At 36.7% G+C, this 20837-nt stretch overlaps 1 protein-coding gene across 1 annotated transcript in view; it reads right to left on the bottom strand.

Annotated features, from left to right (window-relative positions):
• Positions 1-1551: 1551 nt before the first annotated feature.
• Positions 1552-20837, bottom strand: part of LOC109043096 (DNA-dependent protein kinase catalytic subunit) — a 38253-nt gene continuing 18967 nt past the window's right edge. Inside the window, exons 19-28 of the mRNA XM_019060152.2 lie at positions 13714-20720; positions 11687-12379; positions 10853-11053; positions 9737-9843; positions 8160-8324; positions 6812-6975; positions 6074-6190; positions 4810-4995; positions 3456-3664; positions 1552-2346 (exon numbers count right to left, since the gene is read on the bottom strand). Coding sequence (XP_018915697.2) covers positions 2269-2346; positions 3456-3664; positions 4810-4995; positions 6074-6190; positions 6812-6975; positions 8160-8324; positions 9737-9843; positions 10853-11053; positions 11687-12379; positions 13714-20720 — 8927 coding nt within the window. The 3' untranslated portion in view covers positions 1552-2268. The remainder of the gene's footprint in view (positions 2347-3455; positions 3665-4809; positions 4996-6073; positions 6191-6811; positions 6976-8159; positions 8325-9736; positions 9844-10852; positions 11054-11686; positions 12380-13713; positions 20721-20837) is intronic.

The raw sequence follows: 20837 nt of genomic DNA, 5'->3' as shown, positions 1-20837 counted from the left end.
AGGGGAAATTTTGATAACATACCATGATTCCTTTCAGTAATCTGGAGATGAGAAAAAAAAAAACAGTAAGAAGTGGCCCAAACTGTATGTAATAAGGTGGAGAAATGGTGCTGGGTCCAGAGCATTTCGCGGAAAAAACAAGGCCAAGAAGTTCCAAAAATTATAACTAAAGTCAAAAAAAATTTTTTAAGTCTACTTATAATATTTAGAACTTCTTAGCCTCGTTTTCTCCGCAAAACGGTCTGGATCCAGCACCATTTCTCTTCCTTGTTTATCTGAAAATATAGTTCTAAGTAGTGGAACTACCCTACTCTATGTTTGATCGACTTTTTTATATTACACAGGGTTCGGCCCTTGTCTTGCAACACTCGGATGCGTTGGGCAGTGGAAAAATACAACCGAGTGCGACTCCGCCGAGACGTTATCTACAGTTACGATGATTTTCTTGTTTCCATCGGTGGCACTGCCGCACTCTTTCTGGGATGTAGTCTCCTCACATTTGCTGAATTTCTATACTTCTTTACATTGCGTCTCTTTTGTTTTGTCCGTCAGCACAGGCTCTCTGAATCAAACCTAAAAACTACTAACTTAATTGTTCCTCTAAACAATTAACTTGAGAACCAATAACCTCATAATCCAAAAATTGTTCCTCTAAACAATTAGCTTGAGAACCAATAACCTCATAATCAAAAAAAAAATAAAAAAAAAAAAAATTCAGTAACCTATAGAGGAAGGAGCGAATATTGTGAGTAATGAAAAATGAACAAGCTAGTCCCAGGTTTTAAGTATTCTCTCGAGTGAGAAAAATGGTCTGGGACTGTAGACATGACATTTTTATTCCTTCTTGGTAGGAAAGAGGGCAGAGGAGGTACTAAAGTGTGATTCAGACATGATGCATACGTTTGCTGAAGGTTCATTTCTTGTTGACTACAACTGAAAATCCTAACTATGAAGTTATGAATAATTAATAATCCATGAATTTGATTTACCTATCAAGCGCAGATTTAGTATCAGGCAAAAAAACTCTTAAACTGTGGCTTACTGCAAGTAACAGGATGGTAGATTCAGTTTTTGTTTTGTATTTGGCTCTAATTCTAATTTTTGGCCTCAGTTTTCCCACAGAATAGTGCGCATCCAGCACACTTCTAATATACTGTTACTTTAGTATCTTAGGTGCACTATTTTTACATTGTATTTTGTATAAGTAGAATCTCCTCCATGGGAGCCACATGGTGCCTTTCATAGATTACGCATCTTTCTACTTAATTCCACCCAAAAGTTTAAATTTTTAGTCCTTGAACTGAGAAAGACAGCAATATTCTGAACGAGAACACAGCATTTTTTTTCTGTCTTCTTCCTCTTTTTTCCCATTTTTCCGTGGGCAGAAAATTCAATTTTTACTCTAGTTCACTTGGAATATTTCTTTATCAATAATTGTGAATTTGTTGGTTGGTAATTAATCAGTCCAAGTCAGTTCTACAATTATCATTTAAATATCGAAGGTCGACCTTGGGATGAACAAACAATAGAAAAATTAAACGTGCATTAAACTTACGGAATTAGAAAATTTATTATTTATTGCTTCCACAACATTGAGAGGTAAGATATAGAGGTATGCCTTTCCGGGTACAGAAAATATTTATTAATTACACAAAATCCAGAAATAATACAGTAAAATACCTTTTTAGGCAGAGATCTCTTTTATAAGATGAAGGTAGATTTGTTGCTGGGGGCCATTCAAGAATTATAGGCAGCATTTTAGCCGAATTTTTCATCCTTTCTCCCCGTTAAAGGACACCCACAAGACAACCTGTTACCTTTTTTTGGAAATAAGTAGGATTAGCTTGATCTTCCTCCCCTCCCCCCCCCCCCCCATGTTTCAGAAAATAACAGAGAAACCCTAAAAAGTAGCTGAAAAAAATAATATTTCTCGAAAAATATATATATCTATATTTATACTGAGGACTGGTCTTCCCCCCCTCTCCCCTCATAAGACCTGGTAAGGCAAATCCAGAGACCTCCTTTCCCCTAAATTGCTCATGTAATACAAGAATGACCCCCCAAGAACGAAATTCTTCCTTGTAATTGACGAACATAAAAATGACATAAAAATACTAAAAAGATTCAATGAAGAAAATAATGGAGTATTTTCCCAAGAAACTAAGGCTTATAGGAATACTAGGCAATTTATAAATACATATCACATAAGTCTTTAACAAATTGTAAATGGTTATCACAGGTAGAAAGAGAAACTGGGAAACTGCAATTCTATGCCCAGGGCTCCCACCCAGCATATGTTATACCCAAGATATGCTTGTCTTTAGCTTGATCTAAGAGGATGTCCACCTGTAAAAAAATAAAGTACTTTTTTACATTTTTACCCGAATATAGGTGTTCCACTTGGAACGATTTGAGGAACTGAAATGAGTAAAAATAGCCATAAATTAAATGCGAAATAAATTGGTCAAAATACATATTGCTCGGCAAGGTAGAATGAAAAAGGTATGGACATGGTAACTGTAACAAAGCATTGAGGGAAAAACATTTTCAACAGTTGTGAGGGTAATTCAAAAAGTCGGTTGATGTAGTTTGTAGCCCAATAACTCAGAAGAGTCAAAACTGGAAAAAGTTCCTAACCTGTTATACCTAGAGCTCTCCAAAGAGCTCGAGTTTTTGAAATTGACACTGGCGATTCACGAGAAAATAAATTTTGAGTGGGAGACTTTCAGCAATTTTCCACTGTATAAGGGACCCGATTGCACACTTTTTCCGCAAATCAAGCTTTGTCATAAATATTTGCAATTTTGTTTTTTAATTTTTTGCAGCAAAAAAAAAAAAATAAAAAAAAAATAAATAGATAAATAAAAGTGATGATTTTGGTGAAGTCTGCAACAGCAACTTCAAATGACAACACCGATCCAATGACCAGCAAAGTATTCATATCACAGACCTTTCAGTTTCATGTTTGAATTTTTTCTTTTAATACAACCAGGAAAAAAGGTTATGTCAATGATTCCTTGCATATGTTATACCCAAGAAAGAACAGGGAAGACAGTTATCAAGTGGCAACATGATGCACATCACTTATTGGTTTGTTATTGTCTGGTAAATGGAACTCATCTAAATAAGACTACCTTGACTGAGAAGGAATCGAGTTATTTGTCAGTCCTCCTCTTTGTCATACTTATGTTGGATGAAATTATTGATGAGCTATCGACAACTCATAACTCATAAGGTGACTTTAGCACGTCATCAATTTTACAATTTTACAAGCCAAAGTTTACTTGTCGTTCACTAGGGTATTTTCCAGACTCAAAGATAACTTCAGGTGAGACTGCGATGCAATAATGAACCCAGAGGAAGAGACTGATTTTAGGTACTTAAAAGGTACTTAAAAAACAGGGTTATTGCAGAGAGGCACTGTCTTTATGAGGGCAATAATTTCTAGGACTCACCTGTTGGTTGGCATTCAACTCCTGATCAATCCTAAATTTGAATCGCAAAGATTCATTTGTTCCTTGCAAAATTTTTTTAAAGGCATCAAGGTATGGAGATGTTTTATGACCTGCTTCCAATTCTTTGATCATTATTTCTGTAGGGTGCCCACCTTCCAACTTCTTCCAGGCAAGCTCAATATTTCTCAAAGAGAATGAATCCTGGGCATCTAAAAAATAAAAAATAAATAATGAAAAATATATAAATATATATTAAGGCGAGAAAAATACACCGAGAAATGGCCCGAACTGTATGTAACAAGGAGGTGACATGGTAGTGGGTCCACACCATTTTGGGGGGAAAACAAAGCCAAAAACTGTGAGTAGAGTCAAATATTTTTGAGCTCTAATGAGTCTCAGTCTTTACCCTTCCTCAGTCTTGCACTGGTGCTTGTTGAAGCTCAAAAATGTTTGACTCTAATTGAAATTTTTGGAACTCTTGGGCTTCGTTTTCCTCACAAAATGGTGTGGAACAGCACTATTTTATCACATTTTTATCTATTTAGGACTAGAGGAATTTAAATTATAGTTTTACTAGATAGTGATGATAGATTTAAATAAGTATAGTTAGATTGCAGGAAAAATTTCCTTTTTTTCTAAGATTTTGGATTAATAATTTAGAATGTTAGGAGCTTACATAGCATCTATTACAAATGTCAAGGATTTTCTCCACGTACAAACAAGAGCTCTCAACAAAGCCAGCTTTTTTCTTTAACCTCTCTGAATTTTTTGGTCAATTGTGCACGGAATTCTTTGAAAATCTTGGTTAGATTGCCACTCCGAGGCAAAAAAATCAACAGCCAACAATTACACCAATGAGCCTCTAGTAAGTAAGTGGAGAAGAGCCTTCTTGGCCAATGGTGGGTAGGTAAAATAAAGCCATCTGATAAAATAGTCATGAAAGTCTGTGGCATGCTGGTTATGACAAATAATTTTTGTACGTTCCTGTACTGCGTTGATGTCTTCAACTTCTGACGGACTTCAAGAAGAAAACGGAAAGGGATCCGATCAAGCTCAGAGGCATGCCACAGCCAGCAACAGGCAACAGCTCACAATGGGTTTGTTCTGACCCACAGTTCCTCTTTTGAAGTACATGAAGGACTCAACCTGCTGAATATTTAACATTCTAAAGTCATATTTATCTCTAAAGTCATACTTTGAAACCAACTCTGTTTTGTTCATATCGAGTTCTCAAGCAAGATGTTGCAGTCTGCTACGCTTCAGACAGCAAAACAGTTTCATTGAATTGAGAGTTTTAGCCTAATTCTGATGAATACCAAAAGTTAGGGCTGATATAGGTAAAAATGCAGCTAACCTTTAAAGTAGTTGCTCTGGCTCTTTGAGCCACCAGATTCTCCTGATTGTTTCTGAGCAAGTCTGTGAGCATTCTCAAACCAATCCATGGAAGGTTCTTGTATAAAAACTTGCATTGTTGCCAGGAGAACATGTTGATTATCTTTCTGACATTTTAATGCTGAAACCATCGATTCCCTAAGGAGACCTGGAAAAAGAAATGAACTAACATAAAAACGATAAAACACAAAGAATTTACAAGTTTCCAAAATGCATTCTAGAGGTTAAAAAGATGGGTGTTGAAATTTGAGGAAAAAAGTCATTAGTGAATAAATATTTTCAATTTGTCTGTCTCTTCTACAACAAAATAAAATTCTCTTGAATGTGAACCAAGCATAAGACTGTCAACACATACATTACCGACGTGCTTTTGCAAAATTGTTCTTGTTTGAAAAAAACGCGCACAAAAACGGCAGAATTTACATGCTTCAAACCATAGTTTCCGCTGATTTCCGTAGTTCTCACGTTTGAAGGGCCCATTATCAGTGCCTCTATCACATAGAGGTGCGATGAAAAGGCGCTGTCCCAATTGCTGGTCTCTGTGATTGTTTTGGAGCAGTTTGATCGACAAAAAACAGTCACTATGACCACCTGATCAGTGAACACGTAAATCACCAATAGCCTTCCTGTTAAATTCCTACTCCTACAATGGACCACTAGACGAAGTACAAATTTAAGTATTCTTGATATATGTTTCCTCTTCAAAATTTCGAGTTTTTCACGATTTGCACGAAGAAAATAACTGAAATTAAGTCTTACCCAAGAGGTAAACGTTTCTATTTAGCACTGGTTACGAAAATCTGGATTTATCTCACAAAAAAACCTGAATCTACATAGATCAAGACGCGAGCTATAACGGTTTCAACTGCTGAGCCAGGGCGCTGAGATTAAAGTTGCATATTTTCACACCTCAGGGCCTGTTGCGGTAAGTTTAAAGTGCAATTTAACTCAAGGTGATCGTGGTTTTCTCCATGAGCGGGAAATTTGAATTTATACATCGAAAAACGTTAATATTTTGGTTGGGAGTTAATTTTAGTAGTTTTTGTTATGCAAACCGTGTTCTACACGAAATTCTGCTGAGAAAATTTAAATACATCATGATGCTTGAGTTCGCACCTTGCTTAGTGGTTCATTGCCAACTTTTACGAAATAAATTTAAAACAATTTTGAAATTTTTATGCTCAACCAGTTGCTGAGGGTGGCTTAAAAATCAAAGTCTGTTGTACCAAATTCTTTGAATGGTTCAGCCAAGTCCAGGATGTGAGGAGTCAACCTGAAAGGTATTAATTCTGGGACAGGGAGAATTTGTGTGGCTGATCCAAATGCATGTCCAAAGTCGATTCCTGGAATAATAATATGATAGATTAAAAAACACTGAGAAGGCAGAGTTAAAAGTTTTGATGAAATTCAAACAAAAAAATTTGGTCTTCTCAGGGTAGATCATATTGTAAAATTTTACAGCTTTTCTCCTCCTGATTTCCATTGTGGAACTCTAAGTACAAAATAAAACTTGCCTACGGTTATTTTCGAGGTGACGGACATCAATCCTTAGAGCAACTGTAACAAGTTTATAGAAACTGGTTGAAATTCCTTTCGTATCATGATACCTTCCTTCAAGGGTAGTCTTATGTGCTTGGGGATGCCGTTAGTTTGTTCTTGATTGAAAATGAAAAAAGATGTCTAACTCAAAGCTTTTGTCTTTTCTGAAAATTTTATTATTGTGGACTTGCGTTTTTTTAGAATTACAAGATTAAAAAAATTACAGTTTTAAGATACAAAATGGATCATGAGTTGTGGCGTGGCAGTTAAGTGGTTCAAGAAATAAAAGGGAATACTCCCCAATCTACTTGAAACACAACCCTTCTGAATTAATTTTTATTGGATGAATTAAAATGTTGAGGTCGAAATTGGGCAGAGTAGAAGTTAGTCAGCACTGTTGATTTTCTCTTTAAAAAAATACCTACCTAAACACTTTCCTGTGAAAAGATTGACCAGTGTGTTAGAGAGATGGCGATCACCAATACCAAGTATCCAGTGGCAGATGGACATGACCGCGTAACTGCATAAGAACTCATTGCGCATACTGATGAAGGCTTCTAAATTCAACGAATTTGACATAAATGATTTTCTGAAATTAGACATTGAAAAGTTAATAACGGTAGAGTCCTGACTAGCTGATGGCTTTATCATACAACATGATTTTACCGCTGAAACGTGGCCTTTCCAGACACGACACCACTGAAACCAGCTTTTGGGGCAAAAATTTATGTAAGTGCAATTTTTTGTATTATTCATCCAAAAATAAATGCCCATGTTTTACAAATGCAATGGAAATTTGGCCAAGCTCGTACATACTGGAGTTACAGGTTACAAACAGAACCTGAAATGACATTTTTCCAGTCTTTTTTTCATGATTTTGATTATCCAACATTTTTGTTATCCAACGTCCCTGACCGCCACATAATGTCTGATAATCAAGGATCTACTGTACTAACAAAAAGAGATGATCAATGGTGAAAATTGTCATCTAGATATATATAGCTCAAAACCACACTGACATCACCCTTACACTAGTGATCAACAATAATAGAATCATCCAGGCGTAACTGTAAATAAAGGAATAAATTAAATAAATCAATGAGTAAATAGGTATAAAATGAGTAAATTTCAACATAAATAAACAAGAAAATTTGGATGCAAAGGCATTTCTTTCTAATGGTCTTTTTATTTCAGTTTCTTTTGAAAATTTGAAAAAAAGTATCTAGAATTCTAGACCCTATATTTGATTATCTTAAAATCTATATTATTGAGGACAATTTTTGGCACGGGTGCAATTATATTTCGTGAGAGGAGTGGAAGTCTAAGTTGGTGAGATCTTTTTGCTCACCTGACTAAACTGAATTTTCCAGTCAAAATTGTTAAAACAGAGAGAATTTTAGGCATATTGTTCTTTTTGTATTCTAACATATTAAAACAACAAAGAAGTAAACTTTTTTCGAAGGTCTAGTGCAATGCAGGTAAAGGAGTTGAAGTTTTTCATTATTTTCGATGGATTGCATTTTTGAGTAAGAAGTCATGATGTCAAAGATGGAATTTTAGGGAAAATTAAAAGAATAAGAATGGTAAGCAAGTGTAACAATGAATGGAAGAGGGGAAAATGAAACAATTAAAGTGATATAACAGAGATAAAAATTATCATGAAACTAAAAAAAAAGTATCGCCACCTTACTCCTTCCTCTCGAATTCTGCATACAGGATACATTTTAATCTCTTCAAATTGATAAATCACCCATAAAGCTGAGTTAAATTTACCTCAAGTTGATTTTTTCTAATTTTGATACGTGTTCATTGTAGGTGTTGATGACCACTTGACGAGAGTAAGTTTGTGCTGCACTTCCATATATACGACCAGCTGTTGGATTTGTGCGACAACATTTTGACAGCCAAGTAGAGTAATGTTCCGCCACCTGTTTTTTGCTGAATTTAACAAAAAAAACGTCAAAATGATGAAGTTTAAACAAAAAATAAATAAAAGAGACTTTCAGAAAACATCAAATACATGTACAAAGTTAGAACGCACTCTGATGATGACAGGAAAAGATATCAGAACGTATGCTTGAGTAAGCTATTGAACAATGTATGGCCTACTTTCAACGGTACATTAGGTTGACAACAGAACATAGAAGTTTGGACATTTTTTATTAAGAATTTTTAAACTGTTAATCATGCTGGTCAAAAATGCAATTAAATTCACGGTGGCTGGGGGACAATAAATGAAAAAAATTGGTGGTCACCATATTTTAAGCTTGCGTACAAATGTTCAGTGTTGCAAATATTGACAGAAGAAATGGAGTAAATATGAAGAAGATGATCAGAAAACATCTTGTGGGTGCAGGTATAAAAAATAGAAAAAAAGTTGGAAGTACCAACATTTTGTGTAGAAAACGCCTGCAACCTATGGGGTGGACCCTATTCATACAATATCTTGAAGAGGCCCTTTTTTCCGATAAGAATTTAATCCGAAAATCAAATTAGGATGGGCACCTTTCACAAAATAACATAATGAGGTCATTTCTCAGGATTGAGCAAAATCGAAAATTGCCATGTTAGGTGCAAACGAGCCCACGACTAAAATGAATGCAGCGATTCAGATGAAATGATGCAGTGAATGATTGTAAATCAAGGCTTTTCCAGCCCTCCTCAACATCTGAGGATTAAACGAGGGATTCGGAAAAGATTTAATGACGCAGTATGACCTAAAAAATATGAAGCGAGGAATGGATTTTACAACTAGTTGATGGCTTTTGAAGCTTGCAAATGCAGTGTTGAGCATGAAATTTTTAAAGAGAGAAAAAACACACAGAAAAGGTAAGATTTCCAAGAAGAATAAGATGTTGGACGAAGGTATGGCATTGCAAGGCAGAGATGAAAAGCAGGAGATGAATGAGATCTTAGTAAGAGATAAAGAGGAATTATAAACAATAGGATTGGCGGAGAAAAAATTTAGCAGAGTAGAAACCGTCCAAAAATAAAATTTCCATTTGGAACATCATGCTACATATATTTTTGCATGGACGTAAATCAATATAAAAGCTTGATGCAGCAAATGATAGGAAAATTTTACTGACTACATACGTTTTTGACAAATTGCTTTTCTCTTCTTGACTGAAAAAATATCAACTTCTTTTCATACTCCACTTTTTGAGTTCTGTTAAACGAGGTTGACATACTTACCAAGGGGGAAAAAAAGAGATGTCAAAAGAGACGAAAAAATTCAATTTGGATGGTTCTAAAATCTTTGCTTCTAACATATGATATTTTTTTTTTAACATAGGAATGATGACTTGGTATACATAAGGCTATGATAAAATGAAAGAATCTATACTCACTATTTTTCTGTGTCAGATTCTAAAAAGAACTTGAACATTAATTCTTTCAACGGAACAGTATCATTCACCCATTGAATTAATCCTAGGCTTGAGCTAAGTGGCACCACCTGCAGAGCAAAAATACAAACATTTATCAACAGACGAAAACTAAAAAAGTTCGCAACTAATTTTTTTGAAGGATGATAATTTTTTGGAAACTATATTTTCATAATGAGCCCATTCTTAAATAGCTTCAGTTTTGAGTGTTTGCAATTTCCTTGAGCAGAAAGAATAAGCACGGACAGAGTTGGCTCTTAAGCAAGGTCTCAGTTATTTCGACAATTTGTTTTTGGTTAATTGCCTTGCATTCAGGAAAAAGTAAGAGGTAGGAGCTTCTTGGTGTCGTTTTCGAAATATTTAATCCTGACAGGTGTATTAAAAGTTACTGAACTTCACTCAACTACAGCTAATGCTACTGAGTGCAAAATTTTGAAGCGTGCCCATGCCCTTGTCGAGTTGGATTCTATTATTTTTCAATTTTCCGATGATTGGTGATGCTGATGGGCTTGCACACTAGGAGATCCATGATTTAGTCCTAACAAAATCGGACAAAGCAGACTGGCAACTACCAGCAGCATGATTTTTGAAACTTTAACTAGCTTTGTCGGCAAGATAAGACAAGACATAGTCTTATTGGCACTGTGTAATATATCGATTTTTTAAACTTGTGCTGACATAAATTTCAACAATCAGGCTGCAGGTAGCCACTTTCCTGGGGGCCCCACCCTGTTGCTTCTTTAGGATAAAGATAGTGCTAGAGTGACAAGATAATTCACTGTCTGGCCACAATGACAGATTGTTCAATATCCTTAAAAACCTGTCACCAAACAGAGGGAGACTTGTAAAAACATGACAGTGCTGAACATGACTAAAATGCCTTGTAAGAAGGATCTTGTTCACATGAAAGAACCATGGATACCCAACAGTGCTTACCATTACATATCATAGGTAAGATTTTCCTTGCTTGGTAATCGGTGTGAATAAATATTTTTTAAAGACAAGGCAGATAAAACAATACAAAATATGACAACATGTATGAGGCTATCCATGAGATGGTCAAAAAAGTAAATAACTCACTGCATAAGTGACAATTGAGAGTTTGCGAGCAGCTGTCCCGCTATTAGATGTTAGAGAACTATTCATGAGAGTCAAGAGTTGCTGGATCCTTTGATCTTGACGTAAATCTTCACCACATTTCACTAGGAAACTATACTCATTTCCATCATTTCCAATCATCGTTAATTTGATGGGTCTCCGCAAGGATTGCATGACACTAACCTGCCATTGAAGCAAAAAATTGGGTTGAATTCAAATGCCAAAATTTTTAATTTAAGACAGCGTTAAACAAAATGGAACCACTTTTAAGGAAGGTGTTTAGATCCTGTATTGATAGTGAAATAATTTTTCTATGATTAAAGTTTACAAAAATATGTTTTTTCCTTGACAGACTCTTTTACTTGCACTGTTTGTTTGCACAGTCCGAAGTTTGTTTCTTTCCATCAAAAGAAGAGGAAACCTAAAACGTAAAGAAAAAAGGAGCCAAGGGCAAAAAACGGAGTGTTGCTACATAATATAGCTGATAAATTTAAATCTTGAAGGCATGAGGTTAGAGCCTTGTTTGATCGGATTCAAAATCAAAATATAACACAACCATTGTTCCCAATTTAGGGGTAACTACAAGATAACCTCTCAGGGAGCACACCCACGCTCATCATTACTGCAGAAATACCACAGACTCTAACCCAAAGTACTTGCAGTAAAACTTCAACTGAAAGTATGTATGGTTGAAAAATTCTGTTAGTGATCTAATGATTAAAACCCTAAAAATCTTTCCTTCAATTTTTTTTTTTTTTTTTGGCAAAAACCAATGTACCTTGTGGATTAAAAATAAATACAGTGATGCATCATTACCTCAGTTTTGAACCCAGCAATCATTATGTGATTTTTAAAATCAGGTCGCATTTTACCAGAGTACTGCCCTGGCATTTCGATGGTGCTTGAATATGCTGTTGAAATAAATGATGCCAACCATGGACTGTAGGATTTGAGGGATATTCTGGCGTCTCTTGACGGCTGCTTGTGATAACACGGAGTAATTCCTCTCATTATGTTTTCTGTTTGTTTCAGAGCTTCTTTCAGTTTCCCTTTATCAACATACTTCTTCAGTTCTATAACGTCTTTCTTTAAATCCCCGATAAGGGAGTAAATATTCCCTTTGATTTCTGCTTCATCAAAGATTTCTAGAACTGCGCCAATACAGACAGCACATTTGCCATCATTTGCTTCCAGTGATGTTTTCAGCCGACCCAAGAAAGATTTCAGTTTAACATCAGGAAGACAAAGACATGCCATGGCCTTAAGGAATTTTTCGGTACCATAATCACAGTCCAAGAGAGTTCCAAGACTATCAACGATTGTTTGAGTAGAGGACGAAACTTTCGCTTGCATTTCCTTGCTCAGCCTGAAAGGATAAATAAGTGCATTTGGATACTTTTCCGCAAGTCTCAGTAAGAGATCTGACACAGCTGCAACTTTTGGTGAGTATAAAGCAGCCAGAAGTTGAGGCACCCATTCAAGGAATTTCCACTCAGGAATTCGCTTACACTGAAAAAAAAGGAGAAAATCATTTTTGAGGGCAGAGATTCTTTAAAAACAGAGTTACTTTGGAATTTTCGTCCAAAGCTGCTGAGGAAAATAGGGGGAAAAAAAAAAAAAAACCCTGCTCGTCCATTCAATGATTGTTGAACCAACAGTTTTAAGGTATGGACTATATGCACGATGAATTTACTTATTCCATTACCCATTTGGCGTTATCGAAGTCATTGTTTTACTATGGCGTTTTGAGTCGTCTATTCTGATATTTTGAAGGCAGTCTAAACGATAATTATTACAAGTTTACACAATATGTAATATTTCTTAAAATGAAGATACACATACATTTTCTATAAACAGTAAATAAAGCGCAAAAGGAACAGTTTTGCTGAAATGGTACTTTCTTTCTTCCTGATTAGTGATTACTCTGAGAATTAATTTGAGGGAGTTTCCCTCTCTTAGCCGATATTTTGATCGACTTTTATGATATTTGACGATTTTACAATGTTTTGGTAATGGCTTAGAATGGACCGAGGACTGACACATAGCATGATATCGATAAGTTTAACCTGACGCTGAAATTTAGGAATGAAAATTAAGGGATGAAAATCGACTTTCTTGATCTGGGTATCAAGCTGCAGAATGACAAGAGTTTTTTTTGGCATCCATAGGAAACCTGATTTTACCCATACGATCATCCCAGCCAATTCTTTCCACTGCTATCTGTAGCCACAAAACGGCAGTTTTCACCATATGAGCAACAGTTTACAGTCAGTCCTGCTTACTAGAAATGTATACAATGAAGAGCCGGACATTATTCTAGTCAGCAAATAACTGCAGCAGTAAAAGATCTGAAATCCCTAAAGGATTCCTAGGAAAGTCAAACAGACCCCTTTTTACGAGAAGATAGTAGAAAGAAGATAAGAGGGGAAGAGAAAGAGATGAAGCAAAAAAGGGAGTAAAAGGCAGAAAAAAAGGAAAACACAGTGGCTACATTGGAGAAAAAATTAAAAGAAAGGAACAGGAATGGAGAAAAAAGGAGGGAAAAAGATGAAGAAAAGAGGATAAAAGGGGAAAAAGGGAAAAGGGGAAAAAGGGAAAAGGGGAAAAGGAGATATAAAGGAGAAGGGGGGAATGAAAAGGAGAAAGTGGGAGAAAGAGGAAGTAAAACCCCAGAAAATGAGAAAAAATAGGAATGAAAAGAGAAAAAGAGGAAGAGAAGGGGAGAAAGAAGAGGAAGAGACGGGGGGGGGAGAGAGAAATAAGGAGAGAGGAGAAGGTAGTAAAAGGGAGAAAAAGGTAAAAAAGGGAGCTGAATAAAAACGAAAATTTTCTGGTGACAATACCTGATTTTTGAACAACTCGCTCATTTCAGAAATTTCCAGACATTCAAGTTGGAGAAGACATGGGAATAGTTGAGTTGCCTCTTCTGAATTGTATTCCATGGCAGATAAAAGAGAACGTATAAAATACTGGTTGTACTCTTCCGGAGCCTCTTCCTGCTGATTGTAGACACCAAAGCAATAACGAACAATTTTCATATGAGCATCTGCTAAAACAGTTTCTTGGTTAACACTTTCTGTTCTTCCTGCCCATTCTAGAGCTTCTTTTAGACAGAGAAAACCCAGCTTCCTCAAATTTTCTTCTAAGGGCGTGGAGAATAAGAGTTCATGACTCACAAGTTCTGAGCGAACCTTTTTTTCAAAAGAGTTTCTGTTGTCAGCAGATATCTTTGGCATGATTCTGCGGAAACTAGATATAACATCGGCCATGAGAGAGAATCTCATACATTGTAAATCATCTTCTATGGCCATTTTCCTCATAGAATCTAAAGCATTCCATGACTGATTAATCTTCTTGGCCTTTTCGTTTTCGTTTTCAGCAAATTGAGCACATTTCAGATGATATTTTCCAGTATAAAGTGTGTTCACAGACTCTGGGATATGTTGCTTTACCAAACGTAATTGTTGTTTTGCAAATTCAGAGTTCTTCCCTTTTAATGTGATGTCGATCAGGTGCAGACGACTGTCCTTCAGTGACTTGCACAAACCAGTTTCTAAATCATTGCCCAATTCTTTCCATACCTGATTCAAGAAAAGACATCGATACAGGAGACGGGTGTCCCAGTGTGTTAAAGAGTCACTGATGGCTGGAGAGTGTTTATTCCAATCTTTAAGTAGCCGTTCCATTTTAGTCATTTGTGTTAGGGCAAATGAATCAGTCGCTAATAGCATGTTCAAGATGTCTGACAATAGCTGAAAATCAAGCAATTTTTTGGTTCTTAGTTGATGAGACAAAGGATTGAGATGCGCCCAATCATTGAGTAGATTGGATAGATGACCCTTCGCGTACAGTTTTCCTCTCTCAAATGAGTCAACCTCTATTGCATTCCACACAGCCAGCTGTTCTCCGACATAATTCAAAAGTTCATTTTCCTTTCTCCTTTCCTTGTCTTTATCATGAATCCATTGGTTGATTTTTGGTGGGAATTCTGAGTTACCACTCCGGATAAACATATGAAGTTCTGATGAAAATAACCATGGGGCAATGTTTTCTAGATTCCACAACTTTTTGTCTTCCTCCCACAGCTTATCATAGTCAGAATCAAGAGCAACAAGAACACTCTGCTTTAGCTCATTCCAGTTAGAGCAAAGTGCAGTGCACTTAAAATAAGATTGTGTTACAAATTGACGTTGTTTTTCGGAATAAGTTTCGTCTTTATAAACCTCAAAATAATGTCTTCTGGCTCCTTGCCAATCTTCAAGTTGTTCTTTTTCTGTTGCTTTAATCAAGTCAACATTCCCATTTGTCAATTTGTCTCGGAAAATTCCTAGGACCACATCTGATTCACTGAGGCTATAATACAACTCAGCAAGTTTGAACCAAATATTTGCTTCTTCTGATAAGTTCGTTTCATCCATTCTGTCCAATCTCTGACGCTTGGCAGATGGACCAGAACTGAAATCGCTTTCGCTGAGGGCTGAAATTTGGTTTTCCAAAACTACAGTTCCTAAAGATAGTAAACCAGAGGCTTGCGCAGCTGTGGATACTGCATCAAAGTCAAGATTGATCTTTTCATGGCAAAAATACGACACTTCAAAAAACGCGCCGATGATAGCCGGGTTGAACGAGAGAGAATTTTGCAAGATATTCCCGATGCTTGCCATTACTTCACGGTAAAAATCATCCGCTCCTTGTAGTGATTCTTCGTCTAGAAAGCTTTTGAAGAGAGCCACCATCAGATGACGTGCAGAGGATTGATCTTGTTGAACGAAAACCCGTAGTGGCACAATCAACTCCTTGTAACTAATTTCAATGTCTGGGAAATCTCCAGTCTTGTAGGTACGCAATACAGTGACCTCTTTGCTGCGTTTCTCTACCTCTTCCCTCTGAGCAATTTCAATGGCTTTATTCAGTTTTATGTTCTGTAAAGCATACTTGCTATCATCTTCCTTAGATTGAGTCTTTTTCAAACGATATGATTTGTGCTGAGATGAAATTACATGCCCTACATTAGCAATATCTGTTGATTGATGCGGTTTCTCAAACTTTCTCATGAAAGAGCGGCTTTTGAATTTTGAGGTGTTGACAAAATCAAAACTAGAAGGAACGCCAGAATCATTGAGGCTACTAGTAACTTGAGGATGGTCAAAATTATCTGACACGGCATCTGACGCTACCGTGGGAGCAAACTCCAAAGACTGTGTGGCTCTGACTTGGGCTGAATCACTAAAAGAGCTTGACTGAGAGGATCTTTGAGTCGTGTCCGCAAATAAAGGAACGAAGGATGCATGTTGTCTTTTCCAAGCTGCATTGATTGGTAGTTCAAAAAGATTACAGTTGGCAAGGGGAAAGTCAAAAATGTTTTCTCTGCAACTTAAAGTTTGCTCTGCACAATCTAGCACAAATCGAAGGCAGTATCCCAAGAAGGCGTACTCGATGTCTCGAATGTACATATTTGAGATAACAAATCTCAGCCTATCTATAGATTTTTCTGGTAGCACATTATCTTTCATCCAGAATTCATATAGACTTTTTTGGATTTCAGCATTTCTGTCTACAAGTCCAAGAATGAGGATTTCTTTACATCCATTTTTGATGTTATCCTTTATTGCAGGATTATTGCAATATCTGCTGTATAAAATAGTCACCGTTTCAAAAATTATTTTTCGAGATTCATCTCGTTTTGAGCTTGACACTAAGTTCAGGAATACTGCTATTACTTTTTTTTGTAAGTCTGTAGGGAGAAGGTTGTTAAGAAGTAATTTAGCGAATAATTTCAATGCTGCTAGATGACACTGCGAGCCACTTGTGGATAAGTAATTTATCCAAAGATCAATGATTTGAACTTCCTGGAGCAATTCGCACAAATCTGAGCCAGTTGAGTCAATACTCAGTTGAAGTAGGTCTAAACACTTTTCTTGCAGGTTGTTGTTTTTTGTTCCAGTGAAATTCACTATCATTTGACGTAAGAATTCTTTCACAACAGGAGGAAAACTTAGGCTAATTTTTAAAAGGCATCTATAAAACTTTGGCTCTGTTGGCTTGTATATTCGTTGCATTAATGTCTTGACTGAATTCAAAAGAGATGAGCCATCATTGGTCAACTGATAATCTGACCCTTCTTGTTGCAGGAAAAGGAGGATACGTCCAATTACTTCGGCTGTGGGCTCATAAATTGTAGTTTTCTGTGAGTGCATTTTTCTAATCAAGGCAGATAAGTACTTCATTTTACTAGCTGATGCGTAAGGGGCAATGTTATTGACTACTAAAATTCCAGCCAGCATAATTCCAGTTTGAGCCTTTTCGCTCTTTGGATCGTTATCTTCTGGCTTCAACAAGTCTAGCAAGAGCTGGTATGGGATATCGAGACTTGACTTCCATACTTCCACCACAGTTTTGACAATTTCAAGATTTCGGCGGAAGACTCTTTTGTTAAAACTTTCAGTGTTTGCCATAAGGAATGATAAAAGTTCACTGACGGTAGTCCTATTTTCGTCCTTTTTCCCATCTGGAACTGCAATTTTTCTCCATGATAGCATTAGAGTTACCAAATCAGCTACGAAATAATTTATCTCGCTGCCAAAGCATTTGGCAGCAATAGCTTCAGAAATTGACAGGATAAAGTGAGAGGCATATGGTGCAAAAACCTCACTGACATTCAAAATCAGTTTACAGAGGAAAATTTTAATATTTTTGTGAACGTTTTGGTTGATTAAAGCCTGATGAATAGGCTTTATCCAATTTGGCAGATCAGAAGATCCTATTATCTCAGGTGGAGGCTGAATTAATTGAGCATCTTTCATTGTGTTTATCACTGCGGTTAGCATTGGCATGCACTCATGCTCATTGATAACGTCCATTTCTAACTCGAGACATGCTGACTCGTTGATGTCAGAGCCAGCGGCAACTTGAGCTTCTTGGACAGCGTCAACTTCAACAACCCTATGATTGCTTAAGTCGTAGCTAGTCAGATCTTCGCTGAGGCTTCCCGCAAAAAGGCTTTGTGTGGAAATATCCATAGAGCCTTGAATAGGCGCTCTCCCAGTCTCAGCTCTTGCAGCTCTTCTTATACTGACAAGAGTTTTTTTCTGCTTTGGAAGTTCGTCACTGTTAAAATCGACATGGAATCTATAATTTTGTTTCAGGTTTATGATTTTGTCCATAATGCCTGTCGTACCCAGTTTGGAGAAGACAAACTTTGTGTAGAAGTCTAAAGCCGACTTCCGTTTCTTTGCAACTGATGATGTAGATGGATCGGAATCCTTTGATGATTCACTTGGAACATCCCGCTTTGAATTGCAAATTAAGGCCATGGTGGCATTAAAGCTTGCACAATGGTACCTTCTTAAGGCGTCTTCATAATCGGCTGATTTAAAATTGCTAGTACAGTTTTTTGGCTCCACAAAAACTTTCAGTAATTTTTGAAGAAATTCTTGACCTGAGCTGACTTTGGAGGCAGTTTTAAACCATTCAGTATCAAAATCAGATCGGTCAAAGTAGCCAAACAAAATTTCCAATAGTGTTAGAGCAACTATTTTCGAGACAATTTCTGTATTAATCTCATTTTCTTTTGCAGACAGAGTGAACTCAGCATTGACCGTGGTCATTAAATTTTCAATGCATCCCTCATAAAATACTTTCAGAACATTTTTGCCTGATTTGATGCAGCAATAACGCAAGGTGGGCTCAAGGTAAGTTTTCAAAATATTTTCTCGATAATTTTCGAGTTCAGGTAAGCCAACAGCACAGTCAAACATAACATTCAACAAATCTTTTTTAATGATATCATTCTTCTTTTTGGTCAGATTTGCTAAAGTTTTCTTGATGTCATTCCTAATATTTTGGTTCAAATCTGTGCTTGTTCTGACCATGATTCTCTTCAAAAGAAAAGCATTTCCAGTGAGCTCTAATCCTGCGAGCAGTTTGTTTAGGCTTGTTTTCACTAGAATATAATTTTTGTCAAAACTTGACTCTCCCAAGATGTGAGTTTCTAGGGCAGCTGTGTAGGCATGAATTGCTGGCTCAATGACATCATCGTAAGTTGCATCTCGTTGAGAGCCAGGGTTAAAAAGAGCAACGAGAAAATCTAAAATGCTGAATTTTAAATTGACATCAATATCTTTTCCCAGCTGTTCCATCAGCCACTTAATTATGCCCACTGCCTCTGGAGATCGGAAGCATCCGACACGATTCTTAAAAGTTTTCACCAAGGCCATCAGAATATCTAAGACAGTTGACATTCTGGCATAACTGTTGTCATATTTATTACCATAAATTTGTATTATATCCCACTTCTGAAAAATGCACTTTACTAATTCTGAATTTCTCTGGTTTATGTTTGGTGGGGAGCATTCATGCTCTTTCATAATCGCCAGTAAAATGTCAGCATGGATCTTGTCTGGTGTTATCAAATGGTGGACTGCTTTTGAGAATGAGTCCGAAAAACGACTGATAATCTGCCGGAAAAACAGGTACTTGAAATGATCTCCTTGAGTAACTGGTCGTAAGGAGTCCTTTAATCTTGCCTGGTCAGTTTTGAAAATAAAACCGGACAAAAGTTCCACCTCCTCATCTAGTAAAGTTGCCAGTGAAAAGAGCGAACGTAAGAAGTCAGTATCTTTCTCTGATAAGTGGACAGTGGTACCGTTTGAATCGTACAAAGAGTTGAATATTTTTTGATACAAATTAAGAGTGCTGAAACTTTTATCCTTCAGAACTTTCATGAGGAAAGAATTCTTGCTTCTGCAACTTTGAATCTGTTGAAGGAGGACGAGCCCCTCAGCAACTTCATTATTGCTGGCTTGGTGAAGTAACTGATGCATAAGAGGCTTATTTATGAGGTTCTCATAAACGACACTCACTTCAGTGCTGAATGCGTCGTGGAGTTCCGCTTGCAATTTCTGTGTTAGATACTTGTCGAAACTACGGAGCAACTCCGCAACAACTTCCGAGAACTTAAGAGATGTTTCAGAGCAAACACCTCTAGCTACAGTTGTCGATGGTCTTAAAGTACACAACACGATGAGTTTCCACAGAGGTTCTTTCAAAATTTCACAGAAAAATTCCTCCTTTAAAGAATTGTGACTAATGGTCAAAAACTTGAATAGCTGGGCAAGTACCTCTGTTGCAACACTGCTGTACAGGTTTGAATCAAGCTGTGGCACTTCAGCAGACCAATCACTGTAGAGAATTTCGATGAAATGTTGGCAGGATGTGGCACCAACATTGCTGATGAAATACTTCAGGGCTTGCATGAATCTTGAATCAGCTTTGAGTAACAAACCAGGATCAATGATGATACCACCAATCAGCCAAGAGTAAAACTCAAGAGCGGCATGAAGATTTTTAAGCCATGAGATAACTTTAACATAAGGTGAAATTCGATCCCTCAGAGGCTCCACAGTTAAATTCTCTTCCACTAGATTTGATACAAAGTCCTCGCCTTCAGTAGAGATCAAAGAATTCAAGTAATTTGAAGCTGATATAAAGCCTGGCAAGAAACTAGCGAACCGCTGAAATAACACCATAGTTTCCGTTCGGCAAACAATGGAAGGAGATGAGGTTTGCTTCAAAAGCCATAAAGTTGCACCTTGCAGAGTTTCATCTTCAAATTCTATCGGCTTTTTCCTATTTGGATTTCGACTGTTGAGCATTTTGCGGAATTCTTCCTTTTCAAAAACTCTCAGAATGTGCCTTAACGCAGATCTCAATTGATCTGAACAATCATTATTCTCTTCACTCAAAGACAAATTTTTAACCAAATAATACATGAGCTCTAGCCAATGTTCATTAATTATGGGTTTTTCTTCGCGCAAGCATGAGTGGATACTGTTAAATATCATAGCACCGCCTGAAAAAAGAAAAGGAAAAGCTCAAGTTTTCTTTAAAGGGTACTAAACTACTTTTAATATTGATCCTGTTCATTCATGCTTTCTTCCACGAATTAACCTTTTTACTGAAACATAAA

The sequence above is a fragment of the Bemisia tabaci genome, chromosome 1 (genome assembly GCF_918797505.1).
Source record: "Bemisia tabaci chromosome 1, PGI_BMITA_v3".
Lineage (NCBI taxonomy): Eukaryota > Metazoa > Arthropoda > Insecta > Hemiptera > Aleyrodidae > Bemisia > Bemisia tabaci.
The sequence above is the reverse complement of the archived record's forward strand: the minus strand, read 5'-3'. Positions and strand labels throughout refer to the sequence as shown.